Genomic DNA, 26,115 nt, shown 5'->3' on the forward strand with positions numbered 1-26,115 from the left:
GCAGCCGTCGGTCGCTTGCTGTCGGGTGCCTCCTCCGCAAGGCCTTTGTCTGAGCTTTGCAGACTTTCCTAGAGAGCTCTGACAAACGAGGAGGGAGAACTTGCCCGCAGGAAAATTTAAAAAAAAAAAAAAAAAAATCTATGATCTGAGAGCACTGGCTTTAATAAGGGCTCTGCGAAGCATGGTGTGTTTCCCAGCATGGATGCCAGCAGGCGAGTCCTATTGAGCGATGAAGGCGTTATTTCTAAACTAATTCCAGAGAGTCGGTAGCGATAGTTAACAGGATTCAGTGTCAGCGTTGCCGTGACTCTTGGAACAGCTGCATAGCTATCTCACCGTGATAGATATGCATCTGGATGGCTTTCGGAGCTGCACGAAGTCGTGGTTGTTCAGTGTACAGTTTCTTAAAAATGCTGTTTAAGCTGTCTGTCGAGACATGGAAGGACTGAAGCTGTCAAGCTGTTACTCTCGTGGCCAGTCCAAAAGGCACTTGTTTGCGGTACTGAACGCTGTGCAGTGCTTTCAAATAAGTTTTCTTTTTATTAAGCGAAGCTGTTGTCCATCGATTGTTTTTTGACAAATGTTGGGTTTTATAGAGAACACTAATTTAAACAAGTGAGAGTATTGTCTTGATTTCTGCCTGAAATGAAATCAACTACTTCAGTCATAGTGATGTGGGTTTAGGAGTATCTTATTTTGAAAACCCTTCTTCACATTATCTAAACTGCCATCTTTAAGAAATGGATCACTTGATGGATCACAGTGGTCCCAACCTGTCTCCTGGACACTAAACCTCTGAATAATGCATTAAGTGAAATAATGTAGTCAGTTAAGACTAGACTCTTAAGTGGTGAATATTAAGAGATTTTTAAAAGAATTGATAAGGCAGAACTACTGTATTATTAAAAGCTTTTGAGAATTTACCAAATCTTAAGATCAGGAAAATACTTTGATGCTTCTTCAGAACAAAATGCATCCTGCTAGGCAGCCTGCTATAAGCTTCTTCTAGTATGTATGAAGCAGACTGCATCAGCAGATGCTTGCAGTTTCATTGAAGCTCAGCTTCATTAGCTTTACAAAGTGTTAACTAGAATATATTAATTCAGCAGATTTTGGGGTGGAAGGGTGAGGAAGCAGAAATCGTCGAGCAAGTCTACTGTAAAATTATTTTCATTTGTACTTAAAATCCTACCTTCACCATGCTCTCGCAGTCAGCTATCATCAAATATGCTCAGTTGTTCTTCTGCTTCCTGGTATTCCTCACTTAAACACAGACACCCCAGCTGCCATATGAAATTGGGAGGCTGTCCTGAAAGCGTTAGGCACGTAAATGCTGTTGTTGCAAGTAGTATTTTTAGGGTTTTTAAAACTGCTGTCCTTTAATATATCCAAGGTATCAAAATGCTTGATTTTTTTTAGTAGCTACATTATTTGTCAGTAAAAACTTTTGATATTAATTACTTTTTAACCTGCTTCTGTAACTTTTTCTGCTTTTTTCTGATATGGTCTTCACTAAAGTGTGATGAAAACATTGAGGAAGGCTGACAGCATTTTCACTGGAAGCTAGTAATGAGAGAAGAGCTAAATAAAATTGAGCAGTCCATAAGCAGCATTTTTATACCTTACTGCTAAGTATTATGATTAATAACTTCTGTGAGGAAGCACAGCAGGAATCATGAAAGCGCAGACCTCAATTTCTGCAGTTTTGACATGCTGCAGTCGTTAAAGCTTTGCCATCAGTTATTAGGGAGATTCAGTTTTGTCCTTCTGTTTGTTAACAGAAGACTGTTAAAGCAAAGACTGCAGCAGTTGTCTTCCTTGAAAGTTCTTCTGAATTGTTCTGTGTAGGTTTTTATATAGTACGCATTTTATTTGAATTTTGCCGAGGCGTGCTTCATCTGGCTTAAAAATATTTCATGTAGTAGGAGAGACTGGAATATCTTATGCTTTTAGTTAAGATGTTCTTGAATGCTTAAGGGTCTTATGTTTGTATTCTTCTGCTTTTTTCTATCTAGCTCTGATAAGACAATGCTGTCATGCTGAAAGTAATTGCTCTAATGCCTTTTTATCAGCCTGCTAATATTGCTGTAGAACTTGTTTGCAAAATGTTTTTTTTGATAGCTCTTAACACGAGTAGCTAGCACCAGCCTCTGCTGTTAGAGCAGTAAATGCTCTACCCCAGTTTTCATGTATTCTAAGAAGAAATGACTCTACAACTGTTAACTGTATCTGAAGATACCTTGACTTTGAAAGTGCTTTGATGTCAAGCATTCACCCATCTATAGGCTATCCCTTGAAATTTCCACAGACGTGGGTCATCTGTTAGCACCTTGATGGTGTAGACTGGGGCATCCATGTTTTAGAGCTGAAATGTCCTTAATGTCGCATTTTTGCATGCAGTGTTAAGAAAGGATTCATTGCCTGCAGGTAAATAAATGAATTTACTAATTCAAGATTTGGGGCCAATGATCGGCTGCTGAACGTACACCATTTGTAATAGCACAGCCTGTGATTTTAAGTGGTGTGCTCTGCAGTGGTTTTTTGTTAATGTGTTCTTGATTATGCCCAATATTTTATATACTATTTTTGAAGTTGCCAGTCCATGTGATTACACATCCTTTAAATCTCAGTGCAAAATGATATTTTTGTCACTTCTCCTGTTTCTTTAGCAGAATTCCTTTAATCAAATTCAACCTTGTCATGTTAATACATGTATTAAAACTCCCTTTTCTTTTTATAGACCTCTGTATGAAATTGATACTGGCTTTCAAAAGCAATGTTCCGCTGCAAGTGATACGGCAGTAATTCACATGACCGCTTGTGAATGTGACTTGTGAAAGTGTAGCTCCAGCAAGCTGTCGGTCACAGTTGCCACTGGGTGTAAATACAGCAGCTGTGTACGCATCTCTCCAAGTGCATTAAATGCACCATAGCTACAGAGTTTCTCTATTAATCTCTTTCATTCTTCCACTTCTAGTTTCTTTTCTTACTTCCTTTAACTTGTTAGTCTTTTGTCATGACTTAAATAATTTCCTATTAGAAGAGCTTTTTAAACAGGTTCTGGATATGAAGATTATCAGAAAATGCTCCTCTCGTTCTGCATGGAAAGGTAATAGCAAAATGCGTCTTCACAGCCTGATGCAGCTTTTCTGATAGTTTAGTTCAGGTTTATATCATCTCTTCGGTGACGTTACTGAGCATTTCTCATTCAGTCCTGTCCTCAGTTATTTGTGGCTTTCCGGAACCATGCATTTCAGCGCAGACTTCTCACCGTAGCTGCCTAGGTACTTGTGGCAATGTCTGTACACGCACTGTGTAAGTGTTCAGCCCTGTGCCACTCTAGTGACCTCTGCTCTTAAGCATCTTTGGCAATAGGTGCCTGACATCAGGTGTGGTGCTGACCTTTAGATGTCAGGCGTATTCCTCTTGCTATGACAAACCAAACCAGAAGCCATCAAAAAACTCACTTTAACAGTTCTTGGTAGAAACTTTGGCTTAGTTCCCTCAAAAATGTTCTCCACAGTGAACAGGACTCTTCTGTAACTGTTGAATCTGGGTTATTGCATGTCTTTCTGGGTTTGGACACAGAGTTGAGGAGTAGAGTCCCATGTCCTCTCTAAGTCCCCTCGCAGATGGTCGGACCTTGCCGGGAGGCGAGGTTTTGTGCGGCTTGGGTAGCAGGGATGCAGGCAGGGTGATTAGGACTGAAGATGGGACTGATAGGAAGTTAAATAACAGCAGACTCAACGCCAAACGTGTTTAGGGCTCGCTGAGCCAATAGGCCAGGAATGAGGGGGTGGAAAGGGACTGGAGTCTAAAGGGCATGTGGGGAGGTGATGGTTGTATGAAAGCTGCATTGGAGAAAGAGCTCATTGGAAGGGGAGGTCCCTGCTGAAGGGGTAGTAGGGTTGTGGCTGGGCAAGGAGACTGAGAATTTGAGGAAAAATGTATGTTAGAAAAAGGTGGAAGTGGGGAAGAAATAATATTGGCACAGGGTTAGGAATGGAGGTGTATCTTGGCATGGTACTGTAAGTATATCAGTTTGTAGCATCTGACACTTCATAAACATGTTGTGTGAACAAGTTTTAGCTGCAGAAGGTTTAAAATGCCAGTTTCCTGGTAACTGTGGAGCTTTAGGTAACATTCAAACAGAATTTTATGTTCCTTTCTGGCCCAGAATCCAAAACAATAAGCTGTAGGAAAATGCAACAAGCAAATACATCAATAGAGTAATGGAAGAAAAATCTTGTGCCATGCATCTGTCTTTTACCACTGGTCTCAGTATCCAGCCTAATTAGTAGTTACTAACTGATAACAAAAGTGGAGGTTATATATTGGACTTTATAGCCCAAATTGTGGTATACTTACTGAGCTAACAAGATCAAATCTGAACTATTACAGGACTCTTACAAGCTTCAGTGATTTTCTTTTGTTTAACTTAGTCCCTGAAACAAGATTACCTCTCGTTCAAAGAGTTTCTTTTAGTGTTAAAGCCAGCTTAAGTCAAAGCAATTACCTGAAATAGCTCTTGAAAATAAAATATTGCTGTACTTAACTCATTGACATAACTTTTAAAAAGTGGAAATTATAAGTGGCCTGAATAAGGACTATATTGATAATAACACAAGTAGTAATGCATTGAAAGAAATTATATATACTACACGTATTAAACCCTAATGGGACAGCAAATAACTAGTACCCTTTGAAATAAGAATCAATCAGTGCTGCTGTGTAACTTCTGTAAATTTGCCAGCTTTTCAATTCCTTTTGAATTCCTTTTCTGGAAATTTTGTCACAGGATTATAATTAATGTGTTGCACAAGGCTGTCTGTTTTGCCAGTCAGGTGTGCTACGTACACCTGGAGGGTGGGAGTGCTTTGGGGCACAGGCTGCATGGCACTGCATCTGCCCCTGTGCTGTTTTCTTTCCCAACGAGTCTCTTGATCTGCTGCCCCTCAAAATATTGGTGGTGTCTCTCCACCTGTTGTAATACAGTGATTGAAGGTCAGACTTTAAAATGATTTCTGTATGTGTAGCTGAGACACACCAGCTCTGGCAACTGTTGCTGGCTTCAGAGAGTAGAGTGTTAGCTAAGATGCAATCAATATCAAGGTATCTGACCTTTTTTTTTTTAAAAAAAGAAAAACAAAAAGGAATAAAATAGTTAATGCCCAGGGTGTGGGATCATGGCACTGGCCCTTTTCTGTGAAAAGGGGACAAAGTCTGATAACAGTCAATGCAGCAACCTTGGCTGAAGTGGGACGTCACAGCTACATTTTAAGTAAAGGAAGAGCAACATAAATGCACAGTATATGAGAGAAAGCAAATCCAGTCACAGTGTCGAAGTAGGAGACAGTCTGCATTCAGGCAGGTGTGTGCTTACTTCTGACAAAGCCTCTGACAGCTAACCTATTAATTTCATTTTTGCTACCACAAAATGGCTATCGCTCTTATAGGGGGAAGGCTAAAGGACCTGGCCAAGCAATTGGAAAGGATGAGGACGAAAGTACTGTTGCTATTCTAATGTAAGCTTGCCAGTACTACTTCAGTAGTTGAATAAGCCTGGTTGGATCTATTGCTTTATTAACTTACTTTCACAGGAATCCTTAAAATGCTGTCACAAACACTAGTCCTTTAGTAGGAAGCGCTCTTGAATTTAAAAACAGTGCTTAAAGAGAAACAGTTATATATGTAAGTTGAGCACTCCTGTGTGTTCTGCAGGAGGAAACTGAAGCTTTCCAAAAGTCGAGAACAAAGATGCAGCCTAACGGTAGATGCTTAAATCGCAGCTGATTCCTCTGTTAAGGGACTCTTTGGTGTTGGGGCTTACGGTAGGAAGGGATATATTTCCAACAACATTGTACATGGCTCTTTAACCCAGCAGGCTGCCACTTCTAACAGAAAATTGGTTTTTTGCCAACACATTCATGGTACATAGGTGGACATGGAGAAGGGAAAGGCAGAGTAAATAACTTATATTTCAAATAAGCCAGAAGAGTAGCACACCTATAGGGAAACATACTTAGATGGCTTTCTCTATGCTTATCTTCTGAAATTACGGAATTACATGAGTGACTTCTGATCAAATCTTTTTATGTGCAAGTGATTTGTTTTAGAATAACTTTAATTTAATGTGAAGTTGCTTTTTATTCTGGCATGGACATCATCCAGGTAATACTTGCAAGCCCTAGTCTTTTAGGTCCTAATTGGACTTTGGACAACAGACCATAGATGGCATGATAATGGAGGGCTATTGATGATGATTCTTGCTGACACTGTTCTTTATCTATGTCCCTTACAAAGCCAGCTGATGTGCCTGGTATGTTAGGTGTGTAGCAGATGTTTTATTTTAGCCAGCTTGCAATGCTAGAAGGGTGACTGTGATTATAAGACTTTCACTCTTTCAGAGTGTATTAAGTCTACTGAAAAGATGAGCGGAAAAAGTCAGACTTTCCACTATTGTTCCTGAACTTTCTTCAGTTAAAAGTGAAAAGATTACTTAACATTTGTATGGTGTAATAGGATGCTAATGTAAAGAAATGTGGGTTGTAACTTTTTATTAAATCTCAAGTGACTTGCAGTTACTCAGTTCAGGTTTATCTAAAGCAACCAGATTTTCCGTAATATTTTTGTATTATTTAAATAGTACTAAAAGAATATTGTCAGCTGTTAATTTTTCATCGGGATATACTGAAACTACCTAGTCAGGAATAACATGCTGTATGCATTTGAGTGGTGTTTGTTGGTCTATATCTGGAAAGCTTTTATCTCTTAATATCTTGTTTCCTAATCCTGTTGCTCTATCCAGTAACATTTCATAGCTCTGTCCACAGCTGAAAGAGACTTTGATCTCGACCATGTAGAAAATTTTGTACTACGTTTCCCACAGATGCGATTTCTGTTATCTCTTACTGCTTTCTCTGTCAGTTTTTATATTTGTATGGCTTCAAATTTTTAGCTTAAAGGTGCCTACATAAATTTTTGTAAAACTGAACTATGTGACAGACTTTTGAGAATGCTGCCTCCCTTTATGAGGTGCCTTTTGCCTTTTATTGCTTTTATGATTTTTTCATTCTAATAGCTAGTGGCCCTATCTGTGGCCATTTTTGTTTTTTTCACTTGGTATTTTAGTTTTGAGCATGATTGTAGTGAAGCAAACTGTACATAATCCATAGGATTACTGCTCTTCATCCATCCCATATATCTTAAGTAAATTTATGTTGGCCATAGTGTCTACTTTCAGAGTTATTTTTGGCAGTTTGAGGAGATTCTGTGGAATTGTGGCTGTTTATTGAATGGTATTTTCCAAAGGATGGAATCACCTGAGATTTTTTTTAATCTGATTTCACTGGGGAAGGATGGGTTTTTTTAGTTTTCAAGGCTTGAGAAACTTACTATCACAGTCTGCTGGTGCTTTCCCCCACCCGCATTTTTAAGTGGAAATGTTCTGAAGAAGGGGGAAGTATGCATTGAACTGCTTTTGTCTTAACAGAGGACATCAGGGTTGGTTGCACATGTGCCATGTTACGGTTCTGTCACATTTTCAAAAAAGACTTTCCCATTCCTTTAAGGGAAAAAGAATTTCCCATTCCTTTAAAAAAATGTACTGTTCTCTTAAATTTAAGACTATAAAGACAAGCTACAAAAGTGCAGTTGATATGGAAGTGCACTCCTATGATCATTGCTGTTCATGATGGCCCTCACCAGTGCTCCAAAACAATGTGTGTGCATCAGTGCTAGCTAGCAATTTCCAAAGGGATTTGAGTAATAATGTCAGGGAAATGGATGAAAATACGCTATAAAATTTGGCTTCAGGCATCTATATTTCAGATTTTCCCTGATCCCTGTACAGAACAAAAGCGTAAATACAAAAATACAGCCAATAGCCCTTCATGTCTGAAATGTCTAATACAGCCTTGAAAAACAATTGTGAAAAGGATGTGCTTCTATCTGGCTCCCCACCCTCCTTCCAGGGGAACAGGGAGAGGCACTTCTTGTCCAAATTAAGAGATGCAATGACTTCCTGTATGACTGCCACAATATAGATTCATCTGCACTAGTTTTCTTTGGCAAGCAAAAGATTTTCTTTCTTGTTTCAGAAAAGACCCTTTAGCTATTTGAATCTCCTTTGTTATAGGTTTTAACCTGAGCTTTGTTAAGCTGAGAGTGCTTAAAAAGATCTTTTGCTTTGTTTCTAGCTAATATGTTAAACTGGATATTTTTTGTGGTAGATTTCTTGCTGAAATCTCATAGTCTGTGCTGAAGAACTCGCTTCTTTTAAAAGGAGAAAATTATGGGACACTTCATTTGAATTGCTCTTATGAACTGTAATGTTTTCAGAGTTGTTATGCAAGTAAATTGTTTGTTTATGTCTTGAAAAATCACTGTTTATCCCAACCATTTTTAGTAGCCAAAGATTCTTACATTCTTGACATTTGAAAGGGTAAATATATTTGTATTATGAGATACATTTAGCTCTAAATTTCTAAAGTCCTTTAATGATATTACCAGTGTATCAGACTAAACTGCCTGTTTCCAGTTGTGTAAACAGAAATGTCTTTCATCAGTTTCAGCTGATCTTCTGCGTTGCATTTTGTGCCTTTTGTACATAGCTCTGTGTGGGTTTGCGCTGTTCAGGATACATTACAGCATCAGAAAGGACAAAAGAGATTTGCATACTGTTGAATTCAGACATCTGGCATTTGCCATTTCTGTTACTCTTCCTTTATACCATTAATACCTGTTTAGCTGTCAACTTGAGTGCATCATGTTTGCAAAACCGTTTGTTTCTCTATGAATTTGAATGCACTTCCTTGTAGACAAAATGTGCATACATAAAAAGCTGATGTTGGCTGCTGGGGTTTTACAAGATCAGCTTTTAATACTGTCCTTTTTTACAGTAGCCTGCACATGGCAGATAACTCTGAAATCTTGTTTTCATAGCCTCTTTTGTTTAGTTGTATTTCCCACTGCAGTGGTATTTATGACTGTTAGAAAGAAAAAAAAGTTACATTCCCCAGAATGACTGATAAACAGCTGTTTTGTAAATGCCTATAGCATATGAACCATATTCTAATGTTTTTCAGCCTCTAGGCAGGTATTGATTCAAATGTGAATTCATTGTTCTAGCTGCACTAGAGTTAAAAATAGCTTGTGTTAGTGAGCCTAATTCTCAGGCATATAGTCACAGCTTTAAATGTGTAAGACTTGAGGTTAAGACCTTTTTTTATAAGAATACAGTTATCTTTAAGCTTTATAAACGTGAGGATAGTGGCTTCCTAGTGCATAACAGTTGAGTAATTGAGCAAAACTTGGAGTTAGTTTTTTCTTTTTTACCTGTTTGAACAAATTGCCATCTGTGTAAATGCATTTCCTATTTCAGTTGCAGATCGCCTGGGCTGTGACCCTCGAACACGTTTCCAAGTTCCACCAAACACCAAGCAGTGGATCGCTTTATTACAGCGAGGAAACTGTACATTTAGAGAGAAAATACTGCGAGCAGCTTCACATAATGCCACAGCTGTGGTCATTTACAACAATATATCCAGTGAAGAACCTGTCACAATGACTCATCAAGGTAAATAAAACGTGATCTCTTTCACTATAATTCTTTTTTGCCCACGTACTCTTTTGCCATATAAACTATTGCTAAAGAGCTCTTGGCAGCACACAGATGCTATTTGAAATAGCCTGTTCTCTGATGATTACCTGTATGCAATATAGCAAAATAAGCCAATAATTCTGAAAAGTTATTTTCCTTCAGCGTACATTTTATCCAATGTGGAACACTTTCCTCTGTGGTGGGAATATGGGTGTTTTGGAGTGGGGAAGTATCTGTAAGATCTTAGGAGTAGTCTGTTTCAAACCTTTCTGAAGAAGAAAAGCTAATGTATAATGGAAGGTCTAGAATTTTACAAAGCACCTGTACCTGAAGAATTTTTATAGTAGCGTGTCTTCAACTGGCTGTTATGGTGAGGACTTTCAAATGTTAACAGTTATATCAGGATCTGAGCTTGCATGCTTTTTTTGACAGTTCACAGAGGGTTCTCTTTTTATGATGTGTCTTTGAGTGCCATACAGGAATCAACAAAACTTAGCGATTTGGAGAGCAGTTGCCTCCAAATTGTCTAGAAATGGACTATTGCTGGTTTAGAATAATGCCGAAAATCTGGATTTCTACAGATTTCTACTTTTTTTAGGGCTATCTGTCTAAAATTGTGCTGTCACTAGTGAGTTACTTTAGCCAGTGGGAGCCTCATATGTAAGCATTTTCCTTGGTTAAAAATGATTTTCACAATTCTGATAACTACATTGTTCATTTTCCCAGAAGGTTTTCTCAATTTGGAATTATTTAGCTTAATCAGAAAGGGCATATATCTATATCTGATGGCTGTACTGCTGGCTGGGGTTTTTTTTTGTAGAATATCTTCAGTCCCTTTTCTTTAAGCATAGGGAGTTGCTTGGAAACTGGAATTTCCTAATTATTGCTCTGCATATTGTCATACAATTAGAATTCAATTCTTTGACTAAGGTCTTATGGTTGCTTCTTTCTTTCTTTTTTACAAGGGTAATGTCTTGTGGCTGCTTCTGGTTTAGTGGCGTTTGACCTTGCCATTTCTATAAACCACAGGAATTTTCCAGGGGGATTTTGACCCCTGTGTAGCAATTCAAAGCCTGTTGACAATCCATTTTTATCTTGGGTATCTTCCTTAGACACTTTTGCAAATAATCTGCAGGTAAAAAGTCCCATATTCTAGTGAAATGCTTTTTACCACCTTCCTTTTGTGATGGTTTTTTTTTTTTTTGCCACTTTTCTCTCTACTGATGTAGTACCCTCCTAAACCTTCAGCTCTGGTCTCCCTTTGAAATATCTATAAGATTGTAAGGCCTGAAGTCTGTTTAGCAATGGTTTGTGACTGCTTTGGCCTGGAATGCCTTATCGTGGCAAAAAAAGGCTACCAATAACAACACAGCTCTAGTGTTTGCTCTGATACGTGTTAAACCATATAATGGGTTTGATTATAATTTTAGGTTCTGGTAGATTGCAATGATGTCTCAAGTTATAAAACATGAGAGCTGCTGTGGGTAGAAAGGTGTCTTCTAAGCTAGCCAGGCAACTGTTTGGATACTTGTATATTTGGAAAAAAGCTAATACTGTCTTCAGCATGTTGACTTCCAAATATTTACTCTTACTGACGGCAAGCTTTAAAAATGTGTTAATAACTGGAGATGATGCATATTTTATCTTCGAGTATTTGAGATGCTGGTTTTTAGCTGCATGTACTCAGTCATTGGTGTACTGGAATCTCTCACTGATTTGGGCTGTAGGCCCTATCTCAAAATTAATATTGGACTTGCAGTGTTCAAACTATGTGACAGACTAAAAGTAATTAGAACTGAAGTACCACCTTAGCACCACACTGTAATGAAGAGGAATGTCGCTCCACAGCTTTTGTTTTGATTGCATTATGGTCATGTAAAGGATCTCTTCAGCAATCTGTGCTTTGCAGAGCTTCCTATAAATAACTTCCTGCTTGCTTGATGTAGGAACTGCAAGTGTGTGTAACTGAGACGTAGACTAGTCCTTTGGTGTTAGCCTCAGCGCAGGGACAGGTTGGAATCCAGCATTCCCCTCGGTGAGAATTATTCCAAGCGGGATATAGATTGATGAACCTACGCTTATGTGATGAGCCTATTCAAACAAATGTTGTGTGTAAATCAGTCTTAAACACATTCAAGGTACCCTCTGGTCTTCTTTTTCCTGCTGTTTCAACTGTTACCACTGTCTGCATGCTTTTTAGGTGGTGAATGACCACATCATCTGCTAATTAGCTATTCCAGTGCAGTACATCTCTTTAGTATTTTCTATCCCTAAATGTTGGAGAGGAGTTGACCCTGTGTATTTGACTGCTGTTCTGCTGCTGTTTCAGTGAAGTATGTGTTAAATATTGAGTTGATATAAAGTGAAAGTTCAGGTGAGCCACTAAGTTGGTCATATTTCCATACGATGTCTAGTGCTGTGCAGTATTCCTTTATTCTTTTAAAAATGCATTCTTCACAAGACAGTTTTGCAACTGTATTACGATGACCAGGTTCATGGCTCTACATTTTCTTTCCATAGATAGGTGAAAATAGACCTTGTGTCATTTTATATCACTGTAACATAATTTTTATACTGCTGCGTACCAAAGCTTAGGAATATTCTGTCTTCCTGATGAAGCAGAGAGGAAAGCGGCAACTGCTGATAATGCACACTCTGTGAACTGCATGCTTTCCTACTTTGATATTCTCATGAATTCCAATCACCAGCTTGGGCAACGTCTGTGCTAAAAATAAGTCAAATATTATATGGATTTATGGATGTTTCCTACCTGCAGAGAGGTGATTCCCTATGAAAATAACTCAGTAAGCAGTTCTCACCTATGGGATTAATATTTTATCCAAGTCATTTTATGCTTGAATACACATTTGAAAATTTTAGTCTTACGGAAATTTGTTCTTAGCGGAATATAAATTCCTTCTGGTGGCTAGATAACTACTGTCAGTCTTGAATCAGTCTATCACCACCATGTCAAATGAAGTTTCTATTGCTAATATCAGAATTTGTTTTTTCTTGTGTGATAGTCCACTAAGCCTCTTCCCCTTTGACTTCAAGTTGAGTTTTAAAACTCAAGTAGGTGTTGACCTTAAGGAGTTGGTGAACTTTTAACAGATGTGTGTGTGTATATATATATATTTGCAACATTATTTTCTTTTCTGTGGGTATATCCTTGTATGTATTACTGTGTGCATATAAAATATATTTTTTACACATTCTTGTAGATGTCCTCTATCAACCTAAGTGAAGGACGTCTTTCCCAGCATGGGTTATGTTAGACTATGATATCACTGGCAGGAAGGCAGTTTTATGAGTGGTTTTGCTTGCTACTTCTGTTAAAGCAGAACAAATATTGTCTAATGTAAAAAAGAGCCTGTGTGGTAAGAGAAAATATGTAGTAGCTGTCTCCTTTATTATCAATTATGGGAATAGGAAGGAAATGCAGGTAAAATAGCATTTTAATTCTTTTTTTGTTTGTGTGTGGTGGAGACAGTCTTGTCAAATACAAAATAGTTAAATTTGATAATGAACTTCTATTAAAATCTAGACTCTTATTTGGGTTTATAGAAAAGAATATAAGCCAAAGAAGCCTCTAAAGTTAAAATTTCATACTCAGAATTTATGGAACAAATATAGACAGGAAAAGATAAATATAGAAGAAGAGACTGTCAAAATGAAGTTGCTGGATTCTAATAACTACTGTTTATCAGTGCTGAAGAAATTTCCTGAAGTATTTAAACAACTTCTAATGTAATACCTTTTCCAGAGGATTTACCCGATACAGGTAAATCTTTTAAAATCTTTAGAACAAGCTTTAGACATCTTATCAGGATCAATCTTCATTGTACTTCTGAAAAAACGATGCATTCATTTTCTGCAAGAAGGTTTTTCTGTTCCGTGATGTGCACAGAAGGTGATGTTCTCCTGCTGTCGTACTGTGGGAGAGCTGCCCAACACGGGCTCCCAGAAACAGATTCCTTTCCAGGGGAGGATTTCTGATGGCCCTGTGTTCGCTTAAAAAGCACACTAGCACGGGAAGCAAGGTCTGTACTTGCTTTGAACTCTGATAAAACTGCATGTATTTTATGTGGATTGTTTTAGGTCACTGGGTCAGAGGCAGGAGGGACAGCAAGTAATTTGAAGTTGTTGCCATCTAACGGCTATTTCATGTTCTTGCCCTAATTCGGGGTGGGTGGAGGAGACCGCAGAGATCTCGCAGTCGAAATGCCACTCTCCTCCATTGTGGCACTCGCTGCGTGCAGCGCATCTTTTCCTCTGCTGCTTGCCTTTTTCTCACAAATGTCTCTTAATGTAAATGTAAGCTGAACCCATGCATGAAAGCTATGGCAGGGTGCGTTGCAGATTATTTCGCACAAACGTGTGCTGATTAATATTTCAGCCCTATACCAAAACCACTGCAAAACTTTCCCTTGATTACTGAGGCCTACTTTTAATCCACAGCTCAAAACTAATTTTATTGTATATTACAATATTGTTACTATAATTTATTATTATTATTAATTTACCCTGGATTATTAGTGAAAAGGGAGGAGAAATGAGTCATTGAAGTTGAAGCTTTAAAAAAGGCAAAACAATCAATAGTCTAACCATAGCTTACATATCTTTGATCATTTTATATTGTTTATATTTGCTAATCGAAAATGTGGGGAACAAATGCCAACAGCATTGTAGTTAATCCTGTTTCCCACTGCATTTCTTGGAGGTGTATCCATCAGGAAAATCTGTCACACAGTAGATGGAGGTGTCTGACACTTAACAAGACATGGAGAGGAGTGTGTTTGAAGCATGGATTCTGGACCATAAGGAAGCCCTTGTCTCTTCAAGACAAGCCAGGGAAACCCCTTTACAAAGCTAACATAGCCTCAGTGCCTTGCAGAACTTCTTACCAGTGTTTCTGCGTGGTATATGCCTCATCCACAACTGAAATAACAGCAGTTAGGCTCATTTTTCCTTAGCCAGCCGAAAGGGTAATTAGTTCTGTGACTGTGAAAAGGCCCACGGGACTGTTAGTGACTAAGTAATTACATTCTTTTTCTTATCCAAAGTCTGAGCTCCAGCAGCAGAGTAATTCCCAAAATCTATGGATTCAGTGGAATCAAATTTATGATATTAATCGATGAATATGCTATTTATGAAGCTCTAAAAATATTTTGTAGTGTCCTTGGGTAAGGCTCTCTTGCCATTTCTTTCACACCTTGCTGAATTTGTTTGGCATGACTGTCCAGATTGATGGATCTGTATGGAAGTTGTCTGTAGATAGAAGAAAATACATGAGCATGACAGATTACCCTTCTTAGAAATCCCTGGGTTTTTTAGCTCCAACTTCTATTAGTGGGAATATCAACTGCTATCCAGAAACAGCAAAATGGAAGCCACCTACTAGCACTTGGTCACACTGCAGAATGCAAAATTACAGAGACTTTCAGTTATCAAAATCCAAGTGTGTCGTAAATTAATGAATGGACCAGTTAAGGTCTGCATTACATTAATATTATTGATTAAGCAAGAATGTGACACTGTAATCAGTGATTGGGTGTTAAATCCAAGATCTAAGGTAACAGGTTTTGGACATTGTTCAGAAGTATATGTGAAGAAGGTTGTGGGATTTTTTTCAAATAAGCAGAAATGCCTTTTGAAGATAGAAAGACTTCCTTATTTCAGAAATACATGAAATTGTGACATGAGGAACCTTTTCTTGGTAGTGTGTTGTATTAGGATTACACCATTTCCCTAGTCAAAATTTAATGTGACCCTTCTGCTTTTTATTAATTTGCATTTGTTCAAGGTTAGAATATAAATTTTCATCTACTTTGTTAGCATACTAATACCTTAACAGTAAAAGTGTTCATTAAATAGTAATGCAAATGCAGTTTACTCACCAAAATACATAGTTAAATGCCTTGTAAAACTGTGTGAATGAAAAAAAAATCTGTGCACAGATTGTGGAAATGGGATGATAAATTCCTTTGTACCAAGGGTTTTTTTAATTCTTCTGGCATTATTTAAGTGGAATGTCTATTTCCTTTTCAAAAAAATTGTAGTGCAAGTAGATACAAAGAAGCATTGCTGAAAGAGAAAAAGGTTGTGTGAAAGGTCTGTAAAATGGTTGCAACATCTGTCTGCTTTTCCTTTTCTAGGCTTGGTTTTCCCTAGTGTGAAGAACCCAAAAGGTCACATGCATTAACAAATATATATAAATGTAATTCCCAGAAGACAAAAGTCCTTCTACAGAAAGGGAATGTGATAGGTAGAATGATCAAGGCAGTCAAAAGTTGGGGGGGGGGGGAGAACACAAAAGCCAAACCCCCAAACCCGGTGTCCTTACTATTTTAAGTGAACTCTGCTGCAGTTCTGGTCCCAGAGATGTATAAATTCTGCCTTCTGGTGTTCCCCCCTTCTCAGCCCAGCCATGAATCTGTCCTCCTGGTGCCCATCAGAAGCATTGAAATAGTGTATTTTTGCTTTCAAAAATCAAGATGGCGCAGAGATTCAGGAACTTGTGGGAGGCTTAGAGAAGAGGTGGGTGGATCTTGTAGCTTAATAGAAGGATCTTAATTCTTCTAATAGTGCTTAGTGTCACATGACTTATGATAGAAGATAAAAAAGAGCTCTCTGCGTGAGGTCGATGGAGAGGAAGTGATCTGCAGTGAAGCTGAAGTCTTAACGCCTCTCTTCTACATACTAATACTGTATTGTATCTTTGAGGCACTGTAAGCGTCAGTTTTCTTGAGTAGGGTATGCCGGGTGTATCAGAGACACAGATGGACCTTGTCAGGCTTGAGGAAATGCAGGGGCATAGCTCCACCATCTCGCCTGTATCGGCATGATTTGGACTTGCGAATGAAGCAGGAGGATTTAGCTGTGACTACCTGTTTTGATCTTCCACAGATTTCTCCTTGAGAAACATCTCCCTTGGTGTCAGAATAGAGCAACTGGGTTATGAAATAATGTGTCAGCAGTTGTCATCTAAATATGGCCCAACAGTTTCCTCAACTGATTTTGCTATTCACCTGTCCTTTTAGGAGCTCTTGGTCATAGTAGATTATAAACCTGATCAAAAATGTGTCAAGAATGTTATACTGAGGCATCATTTCTTGTTTAACGAAGGAGGGCGGGCAGAATCTGATTAGGGTTTAGTATTTTTTTGAAGTTAATTGTGTCATACCCATCTTTGGAAAGCTACTCTTGCTGTTTGTGGTTTTCTAATCATATGCCTGTTTTTCTTAAAGGAGCGGAACTTTGTGAATGTCCATCACATGTCTTATTAGCAGTACAGCAACGAGTGGTACACTGCAAAACACTAAAGTGTACGTAATCATGTTTAGAGGGCATAGTGCTGTGCCCTTTCTTAGCCTGGCAGAGTAAAATCTGTTTTGCTGCAATCAGAGAAGAGTTTTGAGTGTTCTTCAGACATAAATTGACTGTATTTTGGTTGCAATTCATAGAAGCCTGTTCCTCACTGAACCTGGAATATCTACTTCTTTGTCCTCTTAAGACAGTCAGAATACAAATTTTAAGTGCAGAAGCTTTTTTTTTAGATTGTTTTGCATAGATTTGTGTAGCAAAGAGACTTGTGGTTTCTGCAAATAGCTGCTTGATTTTGAGGGGGGGATAGCTAGTTGTTCCACTGGTATTTAACTGATGTATCCTGTGAAAGCCTAACTTTCAGGTAACAATTTCATATACTGCTGTCCTTTACAGTTTTTCTCATGGTAGTGTTGTAACATCTGTTCTAGTGTCTGACACTATGTAAAATAGGCATCCTAAAGTAAATGTTTGCATACAGACAAGAATTCAACATTTTCAATATTATAAAGGCAACAGGAGGACAAATGTTTTAAAATTCTATCCAGTCTCATTTTAAAATTGATGTATATTCTTGGCATTGAATTCTTGCCTTGTTTAGAACTAAATAACTGACAAATATTCTGGGCTTTTTGTGTTTTCAGAAGTAGTTGATTTGGGACATCTCAAACAACATATTTTACTCTTGAGACTGCACTCGTGTTGACAGCTTGGATGTGCTCTTGTTTACTTTCTGATTAGATCAAAATAAAAATATGTGCAGCTAGACCTGTTTTAATTACTCTGAAGATATGCCAAGGCTCTTCCTCTTGGTGTCTGCTTTTCCAAAAGCCTGTTTTAGAATGTAAGACTTATTCTTCACAATGAATTTCTCTGTTTTGTATCAGACTAAAGTTTTAAGGTATCAGAATAATTTGTGTATTTTTCTGCAATGTTGTTAAATACTATGGAATTTGTATTTAAAAAGCTGTGTTCCCCAAGTCCACCTTTTGTAGCAGTGCAGCTTTGCATCCAGCTTAGTATGCCTTTTCCCTTTCCCTCACCTCGCTTTGTGGATTCCATGGATTATGTCCCTATCTCTGTGGTTAAATCCCTTACCTTGTAGGGGTAATTCTTGCTTCTGCCTCTGCTCCCTTGCATCTCAGACGTCTCTGTGTTTTCACAGAACTCGAGATCAGTCTCTCAAAACTTCATATATAACCATAATACTTCATTTGTGCTTTCCTGTTTTCTTTGTTGACATTTTGTGGGCTCCCAAATTCTGTTGGAGTGTTTTCACTGTTCTTAATGTTATTTCAAGAAATCTCTCACTCACAGTAATAGGACTTATCCCTTTCCTGGGTACTGAATAGTGTGTGTTGCTATATTTTTATTTCTGATATAACATGTCCAGAAATGCTTAACATACAGTTACAGGATTTTAATAGAAGAATAGGGAAGTCTAGTCTGTGAAGATGAGCAGTTTTATTTCCAATTACATTATCATTATGATGTTCCTATTGTTGCAGTTGAATAGGCAGTGGCATTTCAATGTCTGAATCATGCCTTGATTCCAGCCTACAAGTGACTGTCTGCACCATTCTTTTCCTTTATTAGGAAGGTAGGGATTTTGTTTGCTTTTTTAAAGGAAGTACTCTGAATTTTTTACCAGCAGAATTATTTGGGTAAATGTGTATTAAGTTTAAGTTTTTCAGAACGAAGTTATGAAAGGATCCAGTTACAATTAAATGTTGTCTGTTATTGAAAGAGAGAAGAATATTCTTTTGCAAGCATGAGATGAGTTGCAGTCTATCTGCTTCACGCTGTGTCTGCAGCATCAGCAGGCACTATCAAAGACTTAGGAAATTACAAGGACTTTATCCGAAAATATCAGCCATTAGAAAAGTGCTAACCTTTGTTATGAGTATCTGACTTAATTCTCAGTTCTCTGCAAACCTTGCTACATCAAGTCAAAATAGTTCAGTACCTGTCACAGGTGGTCCAACATTTGCCACGCTTGAGATGAGATCTAAGTTTTTGCCCTCCCCATCTGTGAGAAGGTGGCTGAAGCATTGCAGCAGTAGCAGCAGTTTGGTGCCAGGTTGCTCATATGCCCAGGAGAAATTGTCTCACCTGTCCTTCTCCCAGAGTATTGACCAAACAGCTGCTTGGGCTATTCACAAGCCCAGAGGAAAAAAAAAAAAAATCAGCTCTTTGCCAGTTGCATTTTGCCAGGCTGCCATTCCTTGCATCCTCTAAGGGACGGTAGAAGGATGGTAAGTGTCTGAAGTCTGCTTTTTGAACCATCTTTAGCTTGGTATCCTGGCCATAGTTCTCCATATTTTGAGCTTCAGGCAAATATTTGGTAGTCAAGAATCAACAAAGCAAACACAAAAGGAAACCATTATTTGCTTGTAATGAGACTAGTAATTTTTCTTTTAAGATGACTTTCTATTGACTTTCTACATGTACTCTTTTAGAATTGCTAGGACATATGGGTAGATTAGTGAGAGACCAAAGCAGTTTCCTTAGGAACTCTACAGGAGACTTCTGGATGTTGCTGTTTTTCCCATCTTCTCGTTTTTAGTGTCTTCTCAGCTTTTAAGTCCTTCTCTTCTCTCCCAATGTAATATTACACAGATTTAGTGATTAATTGCAACTACATCCATTTTCATACACAGAGTTGTATAACTATCCTAATTAAACATGCACGTGGTAAAATTGCAAGGTAGAAAGAGCTGTCTGGTCTTGGATGATAGCAATTAAATGATTTGTATTTACAGGTATCAATATTTCTTATGCCTACCGTCTGTCCTAGCTTGTCATCTATGGTTGAGTGTATAGTTCATTGGCTTTAGTTAGCATTCCAGCTTCTTTTCTCTGGACACTGTGTTCTTGGCTGAGGAGAGTATTGCTTTTCATAAGGTTATATAGAAAGACCATATTCTAACTTTTACAAACACCATTAGTCTTTCTGCGTTCACCTGAGGATTTTTTTTTTCTATTTAAGTTTCAGAAATGCAAAGTTTCAAGGTGCTTAAAATAAATGAGTCTGTGTCTCCTCCTGCTCCCAATTGTTCTCAAACAGGGAGCTCTTGCTAAAATTATTTAGGGTGATGCCCCTGACAAAAATATGGATGAACCAAGTCCCAGTTTCCACTGAGCTTCAGTATGTTAAATAGGCACAATGTGTTTTTCTTTCCTGCAGTTCTCCTTGGCTCTCGCAGGGTCAGAAGCAGCAGTAGCACTTTGGCTGTTCCCAGTTGAGTCATTTGGAATGCAAATCACTTTGCAGTGATGCCAGAGGTTCCCTTTGTGCTAGGCTTTATATAAAACACATGACAGATTGTCAGCTTTGTCACATTCCCTGGGCAGCAGGGAATAGGTAGAGGCTTCAGCTTTTGATTCAGACAGAACTGGACTGGTATCAGAAGATCTTAGTCAGCTTTGCTTTGCAGATAACCGTAAATCATGTCAGAATGCTACATTTAGTGCTTCTGACTGATATTTTGATATTAACATAATTCCTCTGTGCAAATAAATACTTCCTGGGGAAGCTTAGCAGAACACGTGCTCTGGGGAATAGAGTCCCACACACACCCACCCTTCCCCGCCTTTTTTCACTATCCGAACTAGATATGAAGAACCAAAGTGAAGCCTAGGGAAAATATCAAGCCACATAAATTATCTGCTCTTGATTGATCTTGCACCATTTGAGCTGCAGGATTTGGGGGTTGCAGGAGCATGTGCTGCAACTACATACAGAATCTTGCAGGAAAGGTGGCTCTTGTCCTGTAATTAAGTGCTGCAAGTCTGGGCTGGAACTCTCTTCTCAACTGGACAAATAGGAATCTGAGTAGATTTCCTCTGAAAATAAAGCAAGGGGTGGATTTTTACTCTGTTTCTGAGCTTTGCTGCCTATTAAATATCTTGGTTAATTTGTATGAAACCAAACTCAGTACATCTTGAACTGAAGTGTCTCTGGAAAGCTGAACTAAAGTGGACCTTGTATGAATCTGTGGTATACTAGTAATTAAATAAGTTGTATCCATAAATTGTCTTGGGTTTTGGGTGCTATTCAAAGCTTTTGAGTTCCTGTGACACTTGTTTCAAAAATACTCGTTCAGAAGGGAACACTGAATGTTCTTCTCCTACTTAGACCCATGTTACTAGGACAGGGCATGGATGTCTTTACCATTTCAATTTTAAATGAAGAAAAGTTGAAATTGCTTGGGGAAAGCAATTTTGGGGCTGTGGAATATATTTTTTTTAATTATTGTGCAAATCTTGATTTCTGAGATTATCAGCTTTGATTCTTCTGAGTAGTTCTGTCAGCACAATCTACAACACCAATGTTAGGGAACTGGCTCTGAAAACTGAGGATAGTGACTGTAAAAGTTACTATTTGGCATGGTGAATGGAAAGAGTAATGAGATAACATTTAAGACTGTTACACAACTCTATTAAAGCCCCCCTTTTTGGAAAATTATATATCTGTCTGGGTCTGTCACCCTGACTTATTGTGCCCTGGGTTTTAAAGATTCTGCTTTTTTTGAGTCTTCTACATAATTTTGTGGATACAATAACTCCTTAAAAATCAGATTTTGATTAAAAGACTTTGAACAAATTCCTTGTGTTAAAATAGGACCTCATGTTCTCTCTTCACTGTCACACTAGATTCTCTGTAACTTAAATCCACTCTAAATCCAGAATCTCAGTGCTGAAGTCACTTGCATTATACGGTTCCTCTCTGAGGGAATGTGAATTGGAGCAAGCAGATGGAGCAAACAGATGAGCAGACTTTGCAAGCATTTTGAAAATAGGTCTTGAAAGGGGTTTTAGTATAGGAAGCAAATAGATCTGGATGAATAAGAACGGCACTTATAAGGCTTTTTTCTTTCTGGTTTTGGTTTTCCTATAAACTTTGCTTTCTTTGAACTTGGATCGGAACTGATCTGAGCTCAAGATCCTCTTTTTTTATGGGGCCTCTAGTTTTAAAACATAGGTGCTCCCTCTCTTCTGCAGATGATTTTGTTCTTTTTCAGCAAGTCTTGTGGTTTGATTCTCTTATTATCCTTGTACCAATAATTTTCCCTTTGGGACAGGGGGTAATCTAGAAGGACGACACTATGAAAACCAGATGGGCTACACATTCAAAATGGAGCTGATGAAGCTGACAGCCTCTTTGTGATCTTATCAAGCATGCCTTTGTATGGGTGATAAAATCAGTGCTCAAACTTTTGCCAAGATTTTCATTTGTCTTCTACTTTGCAGCCAGACTTACTCGCTTTACTTTCACTTCTGTCTGAAGTGCTGTAGGTAAAAGTTTGGCTTTCTTGCTTCTGTGCTGGAATTGTGATTTACAGGTCCTAGACAACCTTGGTGGTATGTGGAAGCCTCATAACCACACAGGGGAATTTGCATAACTCTCCAGAGCACCTTGTACGCAGCACTGTGTATACTAAGACCACTCTAGCAGTATCATTGACCTCATCTTCTAAATGTTTTTCTGTGAGTTGCCTATTTAGGCACTCACAGCTTCAAATCTGGAACAACTGTACTTTTTAAAGCTAGTTTAGACTGCACATAGTAATTATAATGTAGGAAGTACTGTGTAACCACCAGCAGAGATCTGTTACTATGTGTGGAGCTGCAGACAGTTTGTATGTTAAATGCCCTAATTTGAAAATCTGGGTTTGAAGGACAGCCTGTTAGCTGAGTGCCCAGTAGCGTGTTCCATGTGCCATAGATGGCTTAGATTAAAATCTCTAAGTTGTCAAATGGCTTTGCATTTGGAAAATCTTGTGAGGGGCATGCCATGTTAATTTTGAATGCAAATTAAATAATTTTCTCTTTTTGTAGGAACTGGAGACATTGTTGCTGTCATGATTACAGAATCAAAGGTTAAGGAGATCCTGAATTACTTGGAAAAGAATATTTCTGTCCTGATGGCAATAGCAGTGGGGTCCCGTGTTCCTCCAAAAAACTTCAGTCGGGGCTCTCTAGTCTTTGTGTCAATATCATTCATAGTTTTGATGATAATTTCTTCAGCATGGTTAATATTTTACTTCATCCAGAAGATCAGGTACACAAGTGCACGTGACAGGAATCAGGTAAGGGGGCTTTTTTTTTTTTTCTCTCTAAGTTCTGGAGGTGATATTTTTGTGTACAGTAGTCAACAGAGAACAACTAATTTCTAAGGAATGTCCATCAAACTAGTTCAGAACCTCTTTGTTCTGAGGCAGAGCATGTTGCTGGACAAGGATTTTTATACAGCAAAGTGTTTTCATCCTGAGCAGCACCAGTACAAGATTTTATTATGTGACAGGAAAGAGTAGAAGTGAAGCAATGTGTTTTGATGAGTGCAAGTCCAAGAGGAAGATGGAGTCTATGTTGACTGAATAATACATACTGTATGACCATTGGGAATGGGGAGGGAAGTTAAATTGTGAATGAACTTGTGTAGTATAGGGGAACACAGAGCTAATGTTATGAATTCTATCCATGTTCTTAAGGATAGCTTTAGTAATAGTTAAGGTAATTCAGAAGTTGTATAAAGGTATTTCCAAGCTATAATCTGTCATGAATGTTATGGAAGAAAACTAAGGTGTAGAACTGCTTAGTGGTCTGTGTTAACCTTCAACCTTATTCAAGATCACACTTGGTATGGACTGCCTAATTCTCCTTGTCATATATTTTAAGTAAAATTTTGTACAATATGCCTTTCTTATATTCTTTTTAAACTCTTGATTTGTTTAAGAACTGAATTGAGTATGGCCATACCCCGAGATCTTACCTAAATCAAGTCATCAACTCAAATATGGATTAAACTTTAGAAGTAAATGTTTTACTAGTGTGGACTTAATGACCCACTGCCTCCATAGTGTGCCTTGGCTTTTATTGAGAAGGGTCAGTAAACCTCAGGAAATCTGCTGTTCTCTCTTTGCCTTTGTATCTCTCTGTCCAGGCTAAACTACAAAGCTGCTGACCTCTAGTCACTGTCCCCCCCCTTTCCCCCTGAATTACGGCTAATACACAGGAGCTCACAGTGAGGCAGTGCTTTAGTGTTTTGTCAAACTGAAAACAAATGCAAACTTATAAAGCCTCAGTTGTGACAAAGGATTTCCTTTTTAGTTTCTATAAATAGTGTCTGATGCTGCAGGTCCCATGGGCATCCTGTAGATTTTTCCTACGGATGTCATTCTTAAATGACCACATTGTAACCAGTACTAGTGTGGTCCCTTGGGATGGTGAAAGTTTAAATATAACTGTTATTCAATGAATGTCTGTGGAATACTAAATTGTGCCTTCTGCATCCCCTACATGGTTCTAGGCTTCTTCCAAATGTCCGTGTTTCAAAACAATTGCTCCATGGGGAAAGGGCTCTTATGACCTTTTTTCTTTCTTTAGATTTTTACAAAGGTCAGGAGAAACTTGATGAAAATTTTATGTGGTTTAAAAAGCTGAGCTTATTAAACTTTAATGAGAAGGTGGCGACAGCTACAGCTTATTTTTAAAGAGCTTTGAGAGCTTTCACAGAGAGAAGGCTGTACTGTTAGTGATGAAATAACTTGTTTTAGGCTATGATCTTGTTTTTAAGTCATGTCAAGGCATACTTCAGAAAAAAAAAATCAAAGCATCAAACACATGCTGTGTTCTGTAGATAGTGTAAGTAGATACCAGTATTTCATATCACCGCTCTTATGCGCTTCCGCCAGAAGTATGAAACCACCACTCTTTTGCATGTGGTGCTGGCCTTTTCCATCGAGACAGTTCTACATTTTAAAAGCAAGCATATGCTGTATGCCCATGCCCTAACTTATCAAAATAGGAAATCCTGAGCATTTTCAATGTTGGCATAAAAAAGTATTTGTTAAAATTAGAAAATGGAAGGGACAGATCTCTTAAATGGAAGAGGTGAAAAGTTATTGGTTAGCAAATTTGTTGACATAAGAGAACATGTATACATTTTGAAAGAGTTTTGCTGGAATATTACGCTTCCAGTAGGAAAGTAATCTTTCTTTAAGATTTCTTGTAGCACATATACAATCATATGCAGTACAACTAAATACAAATACTACCCATAATTACTTAGTTGGTAGTGTTGAGCATTTAAGTTAAATGCCTTTTCAGCCTTGTTCCACTCTTAGTAATCACATTTCTGGTTATGCAATGATTATCTACTCCAGCAATGTGCCAGTGTGTTCTGTGTCATTAAGTACTCAGGCCAACATGCTTGTTCCAGGACATGTAATTTAGATTTGATTAAATTGACCAATTTCTCACATCTTGAAGTTAGGATGAGATTTCTGACTTCAGGAAGCATATAATTTCCCCAGCTCTGTTCCTGATGCTGCATTTCCTATGCGGGTATACTTCAGTAGTTGGGACTGAGTATCTGATTTATTTTTTTTTCAAATCCATGCTCTAAAAAATATAAAAATAAGAGCTGTTCTTCTGTGGAAACCGCAAAAAAAAATGTGCTTATGTAATTCTAGAACAACGGTGGTATAGTTGGTTGTGGTGGACTTCTGAGGTCTTTGTGTTTCTCAAATAGAAGCAGCCGCCTTAGTTTCAGTTTGTATGCAGAGAAAGTGTTTGATACAGAGGAGTACACCTTATGGAGGGTTTGATTTTCAGCTGCGTAGAAAGTGGGCACAAAAAGCACACATTTGTTTCAAGCTGTATAGAAGCTTTTGATAGGTGCAGTTTACATTCTCAGAAATAGCCCATCTCTTTCGAAGGAAGAGTACTTAGTACAAGATGGAGGTGAAGGATGAAATACGTGAACTTCCCTTTTTCCAGTCAGCATAAACCAAATCTGATATCTTGGGTTCCTGAAACAAGAATACATGAGCTTTTTTCTACTCGGTGCCCTGTCTCTGGGATCCCATGGACCAGCTGGCAAACAGCCATTCTTCGTTGGCTGGGAACTGGGCATTGCGGTAGGAATCAGCACTTGAATTGCAGAAATGGCTCCTTCCATCTGACGGTGGTGGTCATAAAAGCAGCATAAACAACAAAAAAACAGCTTGACCTTCTGCATTCAGATTGAGGTTCATCTTCACACCAGTATTCACTTCAGCTTTATTTAAGTCTGTATTGGCTTATTTAGATTTCATGACCCATAATTTTTTTCTTTGAGATCCTGGTGGTTTCAGGTAATAGCAAAAGAGAAACTAGGTTACACTGAGAGGATCTCTTACATCTCA

General features: G+C 38.2%; 1 protein-coding gene across 4 annotated transcripts in view; it reads left to right on the forward strand.

Moving 5' to 3' along the window:
* RNF130 (ring finger protein 130) overlaps window positions 1-26,115 on the forward strand; it is a 49,269-nt gene that overhangs the window by 802 nt on the left and 22,352 nt on the right. For all 4 annotated transcript variants that reach the window (XM_049829832.1, XM_049829830.1, XM_049829829.1 and 1 more), the window contains 2 exons: window positions 9,383-9,577; window positions 22,766-23,016. In XM_049829832.1, coding sequence (XP_049685789.1) covers window positions 9,383-9,577; window positions 22,766-23,016 — 446 coding nt within the window. The remainder of the gene's footprint in view (window positions 1-9,382; window positions 9,578-22,765; window positions 23,017-26,115) is intronic.

The sequence above is a fragment of the Accipiter gentilis genome, chromosome 26, assembly GCF_929443795.1.
Source record: "Accipiter gentilis chromosome 26, bAccGen1.1, whole genome shotgun sequence".
Lineage (NCBI taxonomy): Eukaryota > Metazoa > Chordata > Aves > Accipitriformes > Accipitridae > Astur > Astur gentilis.